We start from the raw sequence: 14,437 nt of genomic DNA, 5'->3' as shown, positions 1-14,437 counted from the left end.
CCTAAAAATGTATGGCTTCCATGGACAAGCTGGTACTCTAAATACAAAAGTGACTATACTGACCACCAGACCGTATGACTTATAGAAACATTTAACAACCTCCATCACATATCCTGGAAGGCTATGTTTGTGGTGTATAGGTGACAAATGCTATTAATGATCTATATTGTTTTTGTTCTATTTGTGTTAAGGCAATGTAAAGGAGGGTAGTCCGTCTCTCCCCACCCTGTGACACAGAATGTTCCCAGGTGGGGTGTCAGTGGGGAGGGAGGGCTCCCAGGTATATTGAATAAAGTTACAGACCAGGTTACGGTTTTAGTACATAAATGCTTCCTTCTATGGCGTATGCTATGATGGGTAAACATGTGATGACACTGCTTTACTTACCTTTGTACTTTTGTTTCTTGTAAAATCTCAATAAAATTATTTAAAAGTAAAAGGTAAGTTTACTTTTTAACAAAAAATAAAAAAGGTACACTCACAACCTATATGCTTGCTATCTTCTGACACCCTCTTCAGCCAGTACAATAGTCTTTAAACACTTTAAAATATTACAGAACGCCAGAGGCTGTGTAACCGCTTAATGGTGAGTTCTCACTGGTCAGCACTGGTGATGTGACGGCACTGACCAATGAAAATCCTTTTGATGCTTCTTTCTCCTGGGATTGAGACTAGCTTCATACTGGTGCCATACGGGAACCACGGCAATTCCTGTGTGGTTCCCGCACCACATCAGAATCGTAGTCTGTTCATACTGCGCTCTGCTGCGGGTGTCAATATAAAGTTAATGACACCCCAAAAACGGTTTGCAGAACGCAATGCGAACTGTGGTATCTGATCGCATGGGTCTGAACACCCATGCGATCCGATTCCAGTGCGAAGAAAAAAAAAAAGGGTCCTGCACCATTTTGGTACGAATGCAATGCGATTTCAGCTATACAAACTGTATGGCTGAATTTGCATCACACAGACATTCCATGTGATGTACACAGGAATGGGGTGCGAATCACATGCAATGTCTGCAATCGCATAAATGTGAACTCCTGAATCTTGAATCTTCAGACGAAGAATAGAATCTCATTGGTCAGCACAGTCACATAGTCACTCACTATAATGAGCAATTATGTGCTGTACAGCCACCAGAAATGTTGAGTGTTGTTTTAAAAAGCTGGGCCACTCTACTGACAGGAGAGGGTGTGGAAAGATGGGGATTATATAAGGCACAATTAGCCCAGAGAAGAGGGAGGGTGAGAGTGTTTTAAGTTTTATTTTTTTGTGAAAAAGTAAACTAACACTATGAGTGTGTATTAGGATATTTGTTATGAGGGTTAAAGACATTACTCAACTTTTCTAACATACATCGTGGACGTGGATGAGCAACATGCAAATTTCCACTAAGATTAACAGGTCTTAAGGCATTTTCAAGCATAAATAATTTCCTGGACTTTAAAGAGATAAAAAGAATTTGAGAATTTAATTGGCCCTTAATCACAGTACAATCCCTATTTGTTTACAGTTATTCTAGCATTTTCGTTTTTTTTCCTTTTTGATCTCTCCATTATTTTGGACAACTCTCTTTACAAAAAAAAACCCCAATCTGCTCACTTTTCTATATTCTTTTGTATACTATTAGCCTCTACTTTAATAAAATGTATTTTTATATATATCAAAATAAGTAGTATTATTTAAATAGACTGTAGCATGTAATGTAAAACACTTACCTATGGATTCAATCTGGAAGTCAAATGTAAGCTCTGAAGACAATTTCCGGCTGGACTTTAACCTTCCTTGAAGATTTACTATCTTTATACAACCTTTAAGAAAAATTACATAAGCTAAAAGTTTGCACAAATAAAATGATGTCAGCACTGTGATTTTAGCAGGTCTCACAGATGATGCATAAAATACAAGATTGATCTTAAAGCTACACAAGGGTTGAAGTGGACAATAAATAATAAAAAAAAAAAAAAATGTAATTAGGTTAAGGATATATTTTGTTTAGGTTTATACATAGCTGTGTACAGGCTTTGATTACTTCAAATAGTTCCTTTCCAAAGACAAGAACGAATTTTCAGCAGAATCCATGAACATCTTTTGGCTGTTTGCCCCTTAGGCCTCAAGCACACAGGCAAATGAGGCTGTAATGATAATGTATATTGTGGGAGTTTTTGGGATACTGTGGATACACAGCAGCTGCAAACAGCCAACCATAGTAAGGAATTGCTGCACTGTATGCAGTTTCAAGCAAGTTTACACCGCTACCTGCATAAACCCACGCATTTGTAAAATTTTAATTTCTTGGGCATAGACGTCTGTATGTATGGAAGCATAGGTTTTTGCAGGTAGTGGTGAAAACGAATGTACAGCTGATAATTTGTTGATAATGTGTTTTATGCTTCAACCATGTCTACTAAACTTTAGCTTTAAGATTAACAGTTCCAGGTAATATCTTCAAGATCTGAATATTGAATTAAAAGTCTAAGCACCAAGCACTACAATGGTAGAAAAAGAAAAAAAAAGAAAGAAAGGGGCGCCAGGTCAATGTAGATAAAAACAATACTTTTATTCAATAATCACTTACATCAAGGTAACATGCTGTGGTATCATGCGTTGTTCCCAAAAGTAGTAGTAATACTGTGTGTTTCGATCAGTGGCGTCGGCAGGGGGGGGCTGACCTGGGCTATAGCCCCGAGTGTGCTCCCCAAAAGCCCCGAGTCTCCTGTTGCTTTTTTAAAATGATTAGCCCCGAGTCCCAAAGCCTGGGTTTGGCCGAGAACTCGGGGCTACATTCCTCAGCAGTGTAAGATTTATAAAGCACATCCAATGATTGGTGGGCAATCCGGGGCAGCCGCAAGGAGAGTGAATGCAGCTGTCAAGTTTCAGCATTGATGTCGGGTGTGGGCGGGGCCGGTATGCCACGCCCACCTTCCTCCCCAGACAGCTTCTGTTTCTCTATGCACGGAAAAATGGGGTGGAGCCCCGCATACCGGTCCCGCCCACACCCGAAATCAATGCTACTTGACAGCGGCAATCACTCTCCTGCCCTGCGGCTGCCCCAGATCGCCCACCAATCACTGGATGCAGTGGCGTAAAGGGCACTGTGTAAAGGGCAGGCAGTGGCAGCTCCTTCAGTCCGGGGACTAGCGGGGGCGGAGCCGCGGCGGGAAGGGGGCGGGGCCTCGGCGGGAAGAAGGGGGCGGAGCCTCTGCGGGAAGAAGGTGAGTGCCCATTGCCCAAGTGTGTGTGTGCTGGGTAGTAGAGGGATGGGGAAGCTGCATATAGAGGAATTCATCTTTCCCTATTCTTTCTGCAGCTGCTGAATAACTGATTCTCCTCCTCTCCCTCCTGCAGGAAGAATAGGGGAAGATCAATTCATCTATATGCAGCTGCCCCATCCCCCTCCTATACAACTTCTTTTGCTGGCTCACCAGTGCTCTTAACCCCCCCCCCTCCAGTGTTCTAATCCCCCCTCGGTGCTCTTATTCCCCCCCCCTCGGTGCTCTTATTCCCCCCCCCCCACCCTCAGTGCACTTATCCCCGCCTCAGTGCTCTTATCCCCGCCTCAGTGCTCTTAACCCCCCCCACCCAGTGCACTGGACTGCCCCCTGTTCTTTAGCCCTCCCCCGGTGCTTTTCATCTCCCTCCCCCCTATGCTCCCTGTCCCCCCCGTGCTCTCCACCCCCTGCGCCTTCCAACCCCCCTGCAATGCTTTCCAAACCCCCTCTTAATACTCTCCAGTCCCCCACCCCCACCCCACCGTGCCCTTCAGCTCCTCCAGTGCTCTCTGCTTCGCCTGTGCTCTCCGGCCCCCCTAGTGCTCTTCTATCTTCTATCATGTCCTCAGTCTCTGAGCATCTCCTGTATCGTGTCTGCAGTCTCTGACCATCTTCTGTAACATGTCCTCAGTCTCTGACCCTCTCCTGTTTAATGTCTGCAGTCTCTGACCATCTCTTGTATCATGTCTGCAGTCTCTGACCACCTCTTGTATCATGTCCGTAGTCTCTGACCATCTCCTGTACCATGTCTGCAGTCTCTGACCGTCTCCTGTATCATGTCCTCAGTCTCTGACCCTCTCCTGTTTAATGTCTGCAGTCTCTGACCATCTCTTGTATCATGTCTGTAGTCTCTGACCATCTCCTGTACCATGTCTGCAGTCTCTGACCGTCTCCTGTATCATGTCCTCAGTCTCTGACCATCTCTTGTATCATGTCTGCAGTCTTTGACCACCTCTTGTATCATGTCTGCAGTCTTTGACCATCTCCTGTATCATGTCCTCAGTCTCTGACCATCTCCTGTATCATGTCCTCAGTCTCTGACCATCTCCTGTATCATGTCCTCAGTCTCTGACCACCTCTTGTATCATGTCTGTAGTCTCTGACCATCTCCTGTATCATGTCCTCAGTCTCTGACCATCTCCTGTATCATGTCCTCAGTCTCTGACCATCTCCTGTATCATGCCCTCAGTCTCTGACCCTCTCCTGTTTAATGTCTGCAGTCTCTGACCACCTCTTGTATCATGTCTGCAGTCTCTGACCATCTCCTGTACCATGTCTTCAGTCTCTGACCATCTTCTGTAACATGTCCTCAGTCTCTGGCCATCTTCTGTTTAATGTCCTCAGTCTCTGACCATCTCCTGTATCATGTCCTCAGTCTCTGACCATCTCCTGTATCATGTCCTCAGTCTCTGACCCTCTCCTGTTTAATGTCTGCAGTCTCTGACCATCTCTTGTATCATGTCTGCAGTCTCTGACCACCTCTTGTATCATGTCTGTAGTCTCTGACCATCTCCTGTACCATGTCTGCTGTCTCTGACCGTCTCCTGTACTATGTCTGCAGTCTCTGACCGTCTCTTGTATCATGTCCTCAGTCTCTGACCATCTCTTGTATCGTGTCTGCAGTCTTTGACCACCTCTTGTATCATGTCTGCAGTCTTTGACCACCTCTTGTATCATGTCTGTAGTCTCTGACCATCTCCTGTACCATGTCTGCAGTCTCTGACCATCTCCTGTATCATGTCTGCAGTCTCTGACCGTCTCTTGTATCATGTCTGCAGTCTCTGACCATCTCCTGTATCATGTCTGCAGTCTCTGACCATCTCCTGTACCATGTCTGCAGTCTCTGACCATCTCCTGTACCATGACGTCTCTAAGACTTTGAAATGTGTTCACCACATATACCGGGATGCTTCGCTTTCCATTCACAGGCCTGTGGAAGAGGTGCTGCAAATCACAGCAGGACAATGCTTGCTGGATCTGTTGGGTTGGGCAGGTGAGTGTTCCCACGTATAACATGTAAGAGGAGGGAAAAAAAATGATGGGACAATGGTCAGACATGGGGTGGTATGGAGAGGAGTACAGGGGGTCAGACATGGGGTGGTATGGAGAGGAGTACAGGGGGTCAGACATGGGGTGGTATGGAGAGGAGAGGAGTACAGGGGGTCAGTCATGGGGTGGTATGGAGAGGAGTACAGGGGGTCAGACATGGGGTGGTATGGAGAGGAGAGGAGTACAGGGGGTCAGACATGGGGTGGTATGGAGAGGAGTACAGGGGGTCAGACATGGGGTGGTATGGAGAGGAGAGGAGTACAGGGGGTCAGTCATGGGGTGGTATGGAGAGGAGTACAGGGGGTCAGACATGGGGTGGTATGGAGAGGAGAGGAGTACAGGGGGTCAGTCATGGGGTGGTATGGAGAGGAGTACAGGGGGTCAGTCATGGGGTGGTATGGAGAGGAGTACAGGGGGTCAGACATGGGGTGGTATGAAGAGGAGTACAGGGGGTCAGGCATGGGGTGGTATGGAGAGGAGTACAGGGGGTCAGTTATGGGGTGGTATGGAGAGGAGAGGAGTACAGGGGGTCAGACATGGGTTGGTATGGAGAGGAGTACAGGGGGTCAGACATGGGGTGGTATGGAGAGGAGAGGAGTACAGGGGGTCAGTCATGGGGTGGTATGGAGAGGAGAGGAGTACAGGGGGTCAGACAAGGGGGGGTATGAAGAGGAGTACAGGGGGTCAGACATGGGGTGGTATGGAGAGGAGTACAGGAGGTCAGTCATGGGGTGGTATGGAGAGCAGAGAAGTACAGGGGGTCAGACATGGGGTGATATGGAGAGGAGTACAGGGGGGCAGATATAGGGTGGTATGGAGAGGAGAGGAGTACAGGGGGTCAGTCATGGGGTGGTATGGAGAGGAGAGGAGTACAGGGGGTCAGACATGGGGTGGTATGAAGAGGAGTACAGGGGGTCAGACATGGGGTGGTATGGAGAGGAGTACAGGAGGTCAGTCATGGGGTGGTATGGAGAGCAGAGAAGTACAGGGGGTCAGACATGGGGTGATATGGAGAGGAGTACAGGGGGGCAGATATAGGGTGGTATGGAGAGGAGCGGAGTACAGGGGGTCAGTCATGGGGTGGTATGGAGAGCAGAGAAGTACAGGGGGTCAGACATGGGGTGATATGGAGAGGAGTACAGGGGGGCAGATATAGGGTGGTATGGAGAGGAGCCGAGTACAGGGGGTCAGTCATGGGGTGGTATATTGAGTTGGTCTCACCTTTGCATCTGTAAACAGCTTCCACTTTTCTGGGAAGGCTTTCCACAAGATTTTGTATTGAGCTTGTGAGAACTTGTGTATTTTTGAGGTCAGGTACTGATGTTGGACAAGAAGACCTGGCTGTTTACATTTACACCAAAGGAGTTTAATAGGATTGAGTTTAGGCTGCATTAATTTATGTTCCATCTGATGCCGGCAGTACTCCTCTCCATACCACCCCATGTCTGACCCCCTGTACTCCTCTCCATACCACCCCATGTCTGACCCCCTGTATTCCTCTTCATACAACCCCATGACTGAACCCCTGTACTTCTCTCCTCTCCATACCACCCCATGACTGACCCCCTGTACTCCGCTCCTCTCCATACCACCCTATATCTGCCCCCCTGTTCTCCTCTCCATATCACCCCATGTCTGACCCCCTGTACTTCTCTGCTCTCCATACCACCCCATGACTGACCCCCTGTACTCCTCTCCTCTCCATACCACCCCATGACTGACCCCCCTGTACTCCTCTCCTCTCCATACCACCCCATGTCTGACCCCCTGTACTCCTCTCCATACCAACCCATGTCTTACCCCCTGTAATCTTCTCCATACCACCCCATGTCTGACCCCCTGTACTCCTCTCCTCTCCATACTACCCCATGACTGACCTCCTGTACTCCTCTCCATACCACCCCATGTCTGACCCCCTGTACTCCTCTCCATACCACCCCATGTCTGACCCCCTGTACTCCTCTCCATACCACCCCATGTCTGACCCCCTGTACTCCTCTCCATACCACCCCATGTCTGACTCCCTGTACTCCTCTCCTCTCCATACCACCCCATGACTGACCTCCTGTACTCCTCTCCATACCACCACATGACTGACCCCCTTTACTTCTCTCTTCTCCATACCACCCAATTTCTCACCCCCTGTACTCCTCTCCATACCACCCCTTGACTGACCCTTGACTGAGGGGACCATTGGGTGGAGCTTGGGCGGTACTTACTTTTAAATATGGGAGGAGCTTGGGCGGGGCTTACTTTAAAATGTGGGCGGGGGTTATCAAATTTATCTTCGGGCTGAAGCCCCTGGTCTTTTTCCCACCTAGCAACGCCCCTGGTTTCGATCCTTGCTGCGATCCGTAGAGGGGCGTGAGAGCCGATGACTCCGCCAGCCAGCACCTTTGACACTCCATGCAATAGGTCTTGGCTTATACGAGAGGCTGTCATCTCCACCTGGCGTGCTTATCGCTGATCCACTTGACAGTGGAGCCTGCTCCCAATGTTGGCTCTCCCTGTAGTGATCTCCTGTGGGTCCAGATGAATCACAGACACCCTACAGACCATCCTGTTCCTGTTTACTACAACTTGTGAGAACAGCGCATGAGACCACAGCACCTCTACACACTGCTTGCAAGTTACCTTGATGTAAGTGATTACTGAATAAAAGTATTGTTTTTATCTACATTGACCTGGCATCCCTTTTTTTCTTCTGGTTTTGAGGGATCCAATACCTCCATTAGGAGCTGCCGGTCTTGTGTATATTTGGCCTTTTCACCACTTGCCATTTTCCTCCATTGGCCCTTGCATCTTGCTTCACTCATCCATCCCCCAGCTGAATATGGACTATATGTACTTTGATTGATTACCATTTCTTCTGTCTGTTATACCTAAGCGCTGACTCACTTACTTTCTAGTAAGTGATTCGTTTTTTATGCACTACAATAGTGGCAGTGGTGAGATTTTTCATTTCAGGTCGTGAGATGATATGACAAGCAATACAAATGTTATCATTGCTTTTAACCTTTTTTTCCCTATTACAAATTGTAGCAAAAGGGCCTTCTTTTTAGTATTGGTTTGAAATGAATAGTTTTCTGCACTAAAAGAAAAAGTGGATTTTTTTTGTACTCTCAGTAAAATCCTTCTCTCTGAATTCATTTGGAGGGCACAGCTCTACTTTAGAGCATCACTACCTGGATACGAGACAGTGATTATCTAAAGCAGAGATGTGTCCTCCAATCACTGAGAGAGAAAATGGAATTTTTTGTAAGAACTTACCGTAAAATTATTGACAGTCGCCGCCCACTCATACAGTCTTCACTACTGGGTATTGGTCTTATCCACAGGAGTAAGCTAGGCAGAAGATTTTGTTAGAAACATTCACAAAAACTTTGCATAGACAAACCTATAGGGGGCTGTCCCTCTGGTCCAATACCCCCCTGCTAGCAGCATTCCCAATTCAGTTTGGTAGCAAGCAGTAGATAGTCCATGAACCCCAAAAGAGGGATGGGGGCGGCGACTGTCGGAGGACTCAGAGAAAATAATTTTTACGGTAAGTTCTTACAAAAATTCTATTTACGTCCTCTGACAGTCGCCGCCCACTCATACAGTCTTCACTACTGGGATGTCCCAAAGCAGTGTAGATGTGAGGGGTGGGAAACGTAACCGTCTCAAAAGGCAACGCAGCACCCAGGTCAGATAAAAGAACCTTATCTGAACCAGAAAGGCAACCACTGGGTAACAGGAAAGCTCAACAGGAACAAACAAACTCAGGAAAGCAAAATAACCAAGGGAGAAAAAACCCCAACAGGAGGGGACAGGCTAAAAACGCCATGTCTCCCCTAAGGCACTGCCGCACTCAGAACTTTGCGGCCAAAGGAGGCATCTGCTGATGCCAAAACATCAAGTTCGTAAAATTTTGTAAAGGTGTGCACAGATGACCAGGTCGCCGCTTTGCACACCTGGAACACCGACGCCTGATGGCGGAAGGCCCAAGACGCACTCACCGCCCTGGTAGAGTGTGCCGTGACAGGAAAGGGCAGAACCCGTTCCCAAGCGAATAAGCCTGTACAATCGTCTGTCTGATCCATTTAGAAATGGTTGCCGCAGACGCAGCCATACCCTTCCAAGGTCCGTCAGGAAGGACAAAAAAGAGAATCCGACTTTCTGAAGGATTCGGTAGACAGGTACACCCTGATCGCCCGGACTACATCCAAGGAATGCAAAACAAACTCCTTAGGATGCTTATGATTTGCACACAGCGAAGGCAAGACAATGTCCTCGTTAAGATGAAAATCGTACACCACCTTTGGAAGGAAAGATTGGTGAGGTCGCAAGACCACTTTATCCCTATGAACAACCAGGTAAGGGGAGCGGCAAGACAGGGCCGCCAACTCCGACACTCTGCGAGCAGATGTGATCGCCACCAGAAAGGCGACTTTCCGTGACAGCGCAGGCAGAGGAATCTCCCTGATGTTCTCAAATGGAGGCTGTTGCAAAACGGACAGAACCACATTCAGGTCCCAAGGAGGCAAGGGCACCCTCCTAGGGGGAGCCAGATGACGCACCCCTTGAATAAAGGTGCGGATCAAGGAATTTGACGCCAAAAGGGCGCTGGAAAAGAATTGCCAGCGCAGACAACTGACCCTTAATTGTGGTCAGCGCAAGACGCTGGTCCACACCAGATTGCAGGAAGGCTAGCACCCTTGCCACCGAAAAGGAGCGAGGATGGAAAACCTGCGATTCACACCAGGCGAAATAAGCCTTTCAGGTACGGTAATAGATCTTAATGGACGAGGCCTTCCTAGCCTTGAGTAGGGTAGGAATGACCGCAGACGAGAGACCCCGATCTCTCAAGACCTGGCCATTAAAGCCAGCGACTAAAGCAGGATGGAAGATCGGCCCCTGAGACAGAAGATCATCTCGCAACGGGAGCCACCAGGGAGGCTCGACGACCAGTTGCATGATGTCCGCCTACCAAGACCGGCGCAGCCAGTCCGGGGCCACTAAAATCACCAACTTCGGTTCTGAGACCAACCTGCGAAGGAACCTGGACAACAATTGAATCGGGGGGAAGGCATAAATCAAGTGATACCGATTCCAAGGCACTATCAACGCATCCGAACCTTCCCACCTTGTTGTTTAGACGAGACGCGAACAGATCCACGTCCGGGGATCCCCATTGCGCACACAGCATCTGAAACACCTCCGGGTGTAGGGACCATTCCCCCTGGTCCAGGGTCTGACGGCTCAGATAATCAGCCTGCCAGTACTCCACACCTGTAATGTGAACTGCCGAAATCGCCGGGACCTGCGTCTCGGCCCAAGACAGAATTTTGGCAACATCCTGGGCCGCCCCGGGCACTCCTGGTGCCCCCTTGGTGAATTATGTAAGCCACCGCAGTTGCGTTGTCCGTCTGCACACGCACAGGGCGGCCCCGAAGATGATCCGACCAACGGAGCATAGTCTGATCGCTCGCAGTTCCAAGACATTTATCGGTAGGGAGGATTCCTCCTCTGACCAAATTCCCTGGGCAGACAAATTGCCCAGAACGCCACCCCAGCCCGACAGGCTGGCGTCCGTGGTGACCACCGTCCATAGCAAGGGCCGGAAGGATTTCCCTTCCGTCAGAGCCGGAGACTGGAGCCACCACAGAAGATCCGCTCTGACCTGGTGGCTCAAAGATATCCTCCTTTCCAAGGAATGAGGATGCCTGTCCCACCTGGCCAGAATCTCCGCTTGCAGAGAAGATGTGTGGAACTGTGCAAGTGGTATCGCCTCGAAGGCTGACACCATCAATCCCAGGGACCGCATGCAGGTCCTGAGCGACGAGGATTCGTTGTCCCTGAGGGACCTGACCTCGTTCTGTAAAGTCCGGAGTTTGTCCTCCGGCAGAAAGACTTTTGCTTGGGCAGAATCCAGAACAATCCCCAGGTAAGGGAGGCGAACAGAAATAGACAATGTCGACTTCTGAAAATTGATGGTCCAGCCGAAGTCCTGGAGCATCTGAACCGTGGTTGACAGATCGTGCAACAGATTGGCCTTGGAATTCGACCTTAACGGGAGATCGTACAGATACCCAAGGATCGCAATCCCCTGCGCCCGCAACAGGGCCAGGACAGGAGCCAGCACTTTGGTAAACACCCTTGGAGCCGAAGTGAGACCGAAAGGTAACGCCATGAACTGATAGTGCTCCTCCGCGATTGCGAGATGACCTTCGTAAATGGGGATGGGTAAATACACATCCTTGAGGTCGATGGAAGCTAGGAAATCTCCCGGGCTCAGGGAGGCCACCACCGATCGGAGGGATTCCATGCGGAACTTTTGAACCCGCACAAAGCAGTTCAGAAACTTTAAGTCCAGAATTGGACGCACCTTGCCCTCCTTTCTGGGAACCGTGAACAGATTCAAGTAAAAACCCCGAAACCTGTCCCGATGTGGCACCGGGACGATCACCCCCTGGGCGAGGAGATCCTGAACCGCCCGTTGGAGATCTTGGAAACGATCTGGGGTCAAATGAAGATTTGTGGGAAAGAATCTGTCTGCTGGGCGCGATTGAAATTTGATCTTGTACCCTGACGAATGAATTCCTGAAACGGGTGAGGGCGCCCCTTCAGGTCGAGGCGGACTGGGCCGCCGTGCCAGTGTGGGCGGCTTTAGACTTGCCCGCCCAAGGCTTCTTTTGGCCACCAGAGGCCTTGAAGGGATTGCCCTTGTCTTGTGCCTTGAAGGCACGAAAGGACCCCTGGTTAGGTTTAAAAGAAGGGCCCCGCTTACCGCGGAAAGACTTGCCCCTGGACACCTGGGGCAGCAGTGTGCTTTTACCCCCAGTGACCCCCTTAACCAATTCGTCCAGGGAGTCCCCAAAAAGGCAATTCCCTGCATAAGGGATGTCAGACACCGTTTTCTTGGAAGTCTGGTCGGCCGACCAGCTTTTCAACCACACGATGCGACGGATCGTCACTGCGACCGCAGATAAGCGGGAGAATAAAGGGGCCTCATCCAAGGCCGCGTCACACAGTATAGAACAGCCTGAATAATTTGGTCCACCATCTCCAGAGTAGCAGGAGGGGCGGAATCAGCCACAAGGGTGCGTCTCAGCACCTTAGTCCACTTCACCACAGCCTGAGAGACCATTACTGAGGCGAACACGGGTTTCATCAAGGAACCTGCCACCATATAGGAGTGGCGGGTAAGCGATTCCTCCCGCCTAACCGCCGGGTCCCTGAACACCGGAGAATCCTCCGCGGGCATCAGAGTGGCTTTGTTTAACCTGGATACCGTGTGGTCCACCTTAGGGGCCACAGTCCAGCGCGAATCCGTCAGAGACGCAAAGGGATAACGCTACTGAAACCGCTTAGGCACCACAAAATTGCGCTTTAAATTGCGCCATTGTTCGTTCACTGTTTCGTGAAACTCAGCGGGACAGGGGAACACCTGAACCGACTTCTGGGTTCTGCTGGTCCCAAAGGAAGACCGCTTACCCGGCGGGTGGGGCTCATCTTCTAAATGTAGCATGTCTTTAACAGAGCTAATGAGCGCAGACATTGCCGCGCGTTCTCTGGCCGACCCGGACGGGGAATCCTCCCCTTCCTCCTCCTCCCCATCCGACTGAGAGGACTGAGACCCCGCAGGGGGTACACTGTCCGTGGCAACCATATCTAGCTCCAAATCAGAAGAATGAGAAAGCCTGGGCCTTTTCTTAGAAGCCCGCTCAGACATCAACAGATCCACTTTGGATGCTAAAGACGCAAGTGCAGCAGTAAGTGAGACTATTGCAGAGGGTTCATGAGTACCTGAACCCTCCACCAGAGCTGGGGGGAATTTGCTATCCTGGGACTCCATAAAACACACTTAGAAATTTTATGGCGCTGGCCCTTTAAATCGGCGATAGTGGCGGTTCCCACCGCAATGAGTGACTAGCCTGTGCTACTAAGCACTGAAGGATATACTGCCAGCAGAGATATAACCCGCAAAAATAGCAGAAAAGCCCCCCAGAAGTGTATCTATACAATACCACGCTGCCAGCTCGATCTGAGTGCCCGAAGAAAGGAAGTGATGTCACGCCACTAGAGGCCGAACATAGGTCTGAGCCACAAGAAAATGGTTGCCAATGGAAGTCTATGGGGGAGGCTCCGAGAAAATGGCCGCAGAGCACATGGGAAAAACACACTGCCCACACTAAAGATGGCGTCCGAAAGGGCGCCAATGCATTACAGAGAAAATGGCTGCTGCCCTTACATGAGGCAAAACAGCCTTCCCACACCCGAAAGGGCGGCCCCATGATTTTACACCGCTGCAGCCCCCATAAACCTGTCTGAACCGCCAAACATTGCATAAGCACACACAAGGGACACAGAGGCCCCCGCAAACCCCCCACACCGCGACAGGACCGCTATAGCGCCCCCGCAGGAACCGTGAGGGACACACGGGAACCACACAGACAGACATGAGGGGGATATCACAGACCCCAAAATAGACTGCCATCCCCATAACAGAGGCCCCACATACACGCCCCGACAGAAAACGCCATAGACAGAGGGGTAACTCACCGATCCAGCGAAAAAGTGGGTGCCACTCTGACAGAAAGCCTCCCACTCTGGGTGGGGGTGCCATCAGCCGAACAGGATGCTAGCAACACGCGGCGTACCGCAGTTGAGACATCCTAGCGAAGTAGCCACTCCGCAGGCTTTGTCCCCGAGGACAGGGACAGGTTGTTTGCGAGGCCTGGGCGTACGCATAACCTGCTAACGCTCGATGGCAGGCTGGGATTCCGTAAGGCTCTAGTACAACCAGTGCGATTCCCAGCTCCGCAAACGCTGTAGTCTTCCGAAGTCTGACTAACTAAGCACAGGAACAAAAAAAAAAGCTATCAGTGTAAAGAAAAATCACTTAGCAGAAATAAAAATTAAGAAACAGAAGAAAAGGCTGAGACTACAGCCCCAGCCAAGGGAAGCCTGCCTACTCCTAACTAGGCAAAAGACAAACTGAATTGGGAATGCTGCTAGCAGGGGGGTATTGGACCAGAGGGACAGCCCCCTATAGGTGTGTCTATGCAAAGTTTTTGTGAATGTTTCTAACAAAATCTTCTACCTAGCTTACACCTGTGGATAAGACCAAT

The 14,437-nt window shown here is 49.8% G+C and overlaps 1 protein-coding gene across 6 annotated transcripts in view; it reads right to left on the bottom strand.

Moving 5' to 3' along the window:
* MAP4K3 (mitogen-activated protein kinase kinase kinase kinase 3) overlaps positions 1-14,437 on the bottom strand; it is an 883,599-nt gene that overhangs the window by 13,184 nt on the left and 855,978 nt on the right. For all 6 annotated transcript variants that reach the window (XM_082251934.1, XM_082251933.1, XM_082251935.1 and 3 more), the window contains one exon: positions 1,722-1,814. In XM_082251934.1, coding sequence (XP_082108060.1) covers positions 1,722-1,814 — 93 coding nt within the window. The remainder of the gene's footprint in view (positions 1-1,721; positions 1,815-14,437) is intronic.

Source organism: Pelophylax lessonae (genome assembly GCF_965119305.1).
Source record: "Pelophylax lessonae genome assembly, chromosome: 3".
Lineage (NCBI taxonomy): Eukaryota > Metazoa > Chordata > Amphibia > Anura > Ranidae > Pelophylax > Pelophylax lessonae.
The sequence above is the reverse complement of the archived record's forward strand: the minus strand, read 5'-3'. Positions and strand labels throughout refer to the sequence as shown.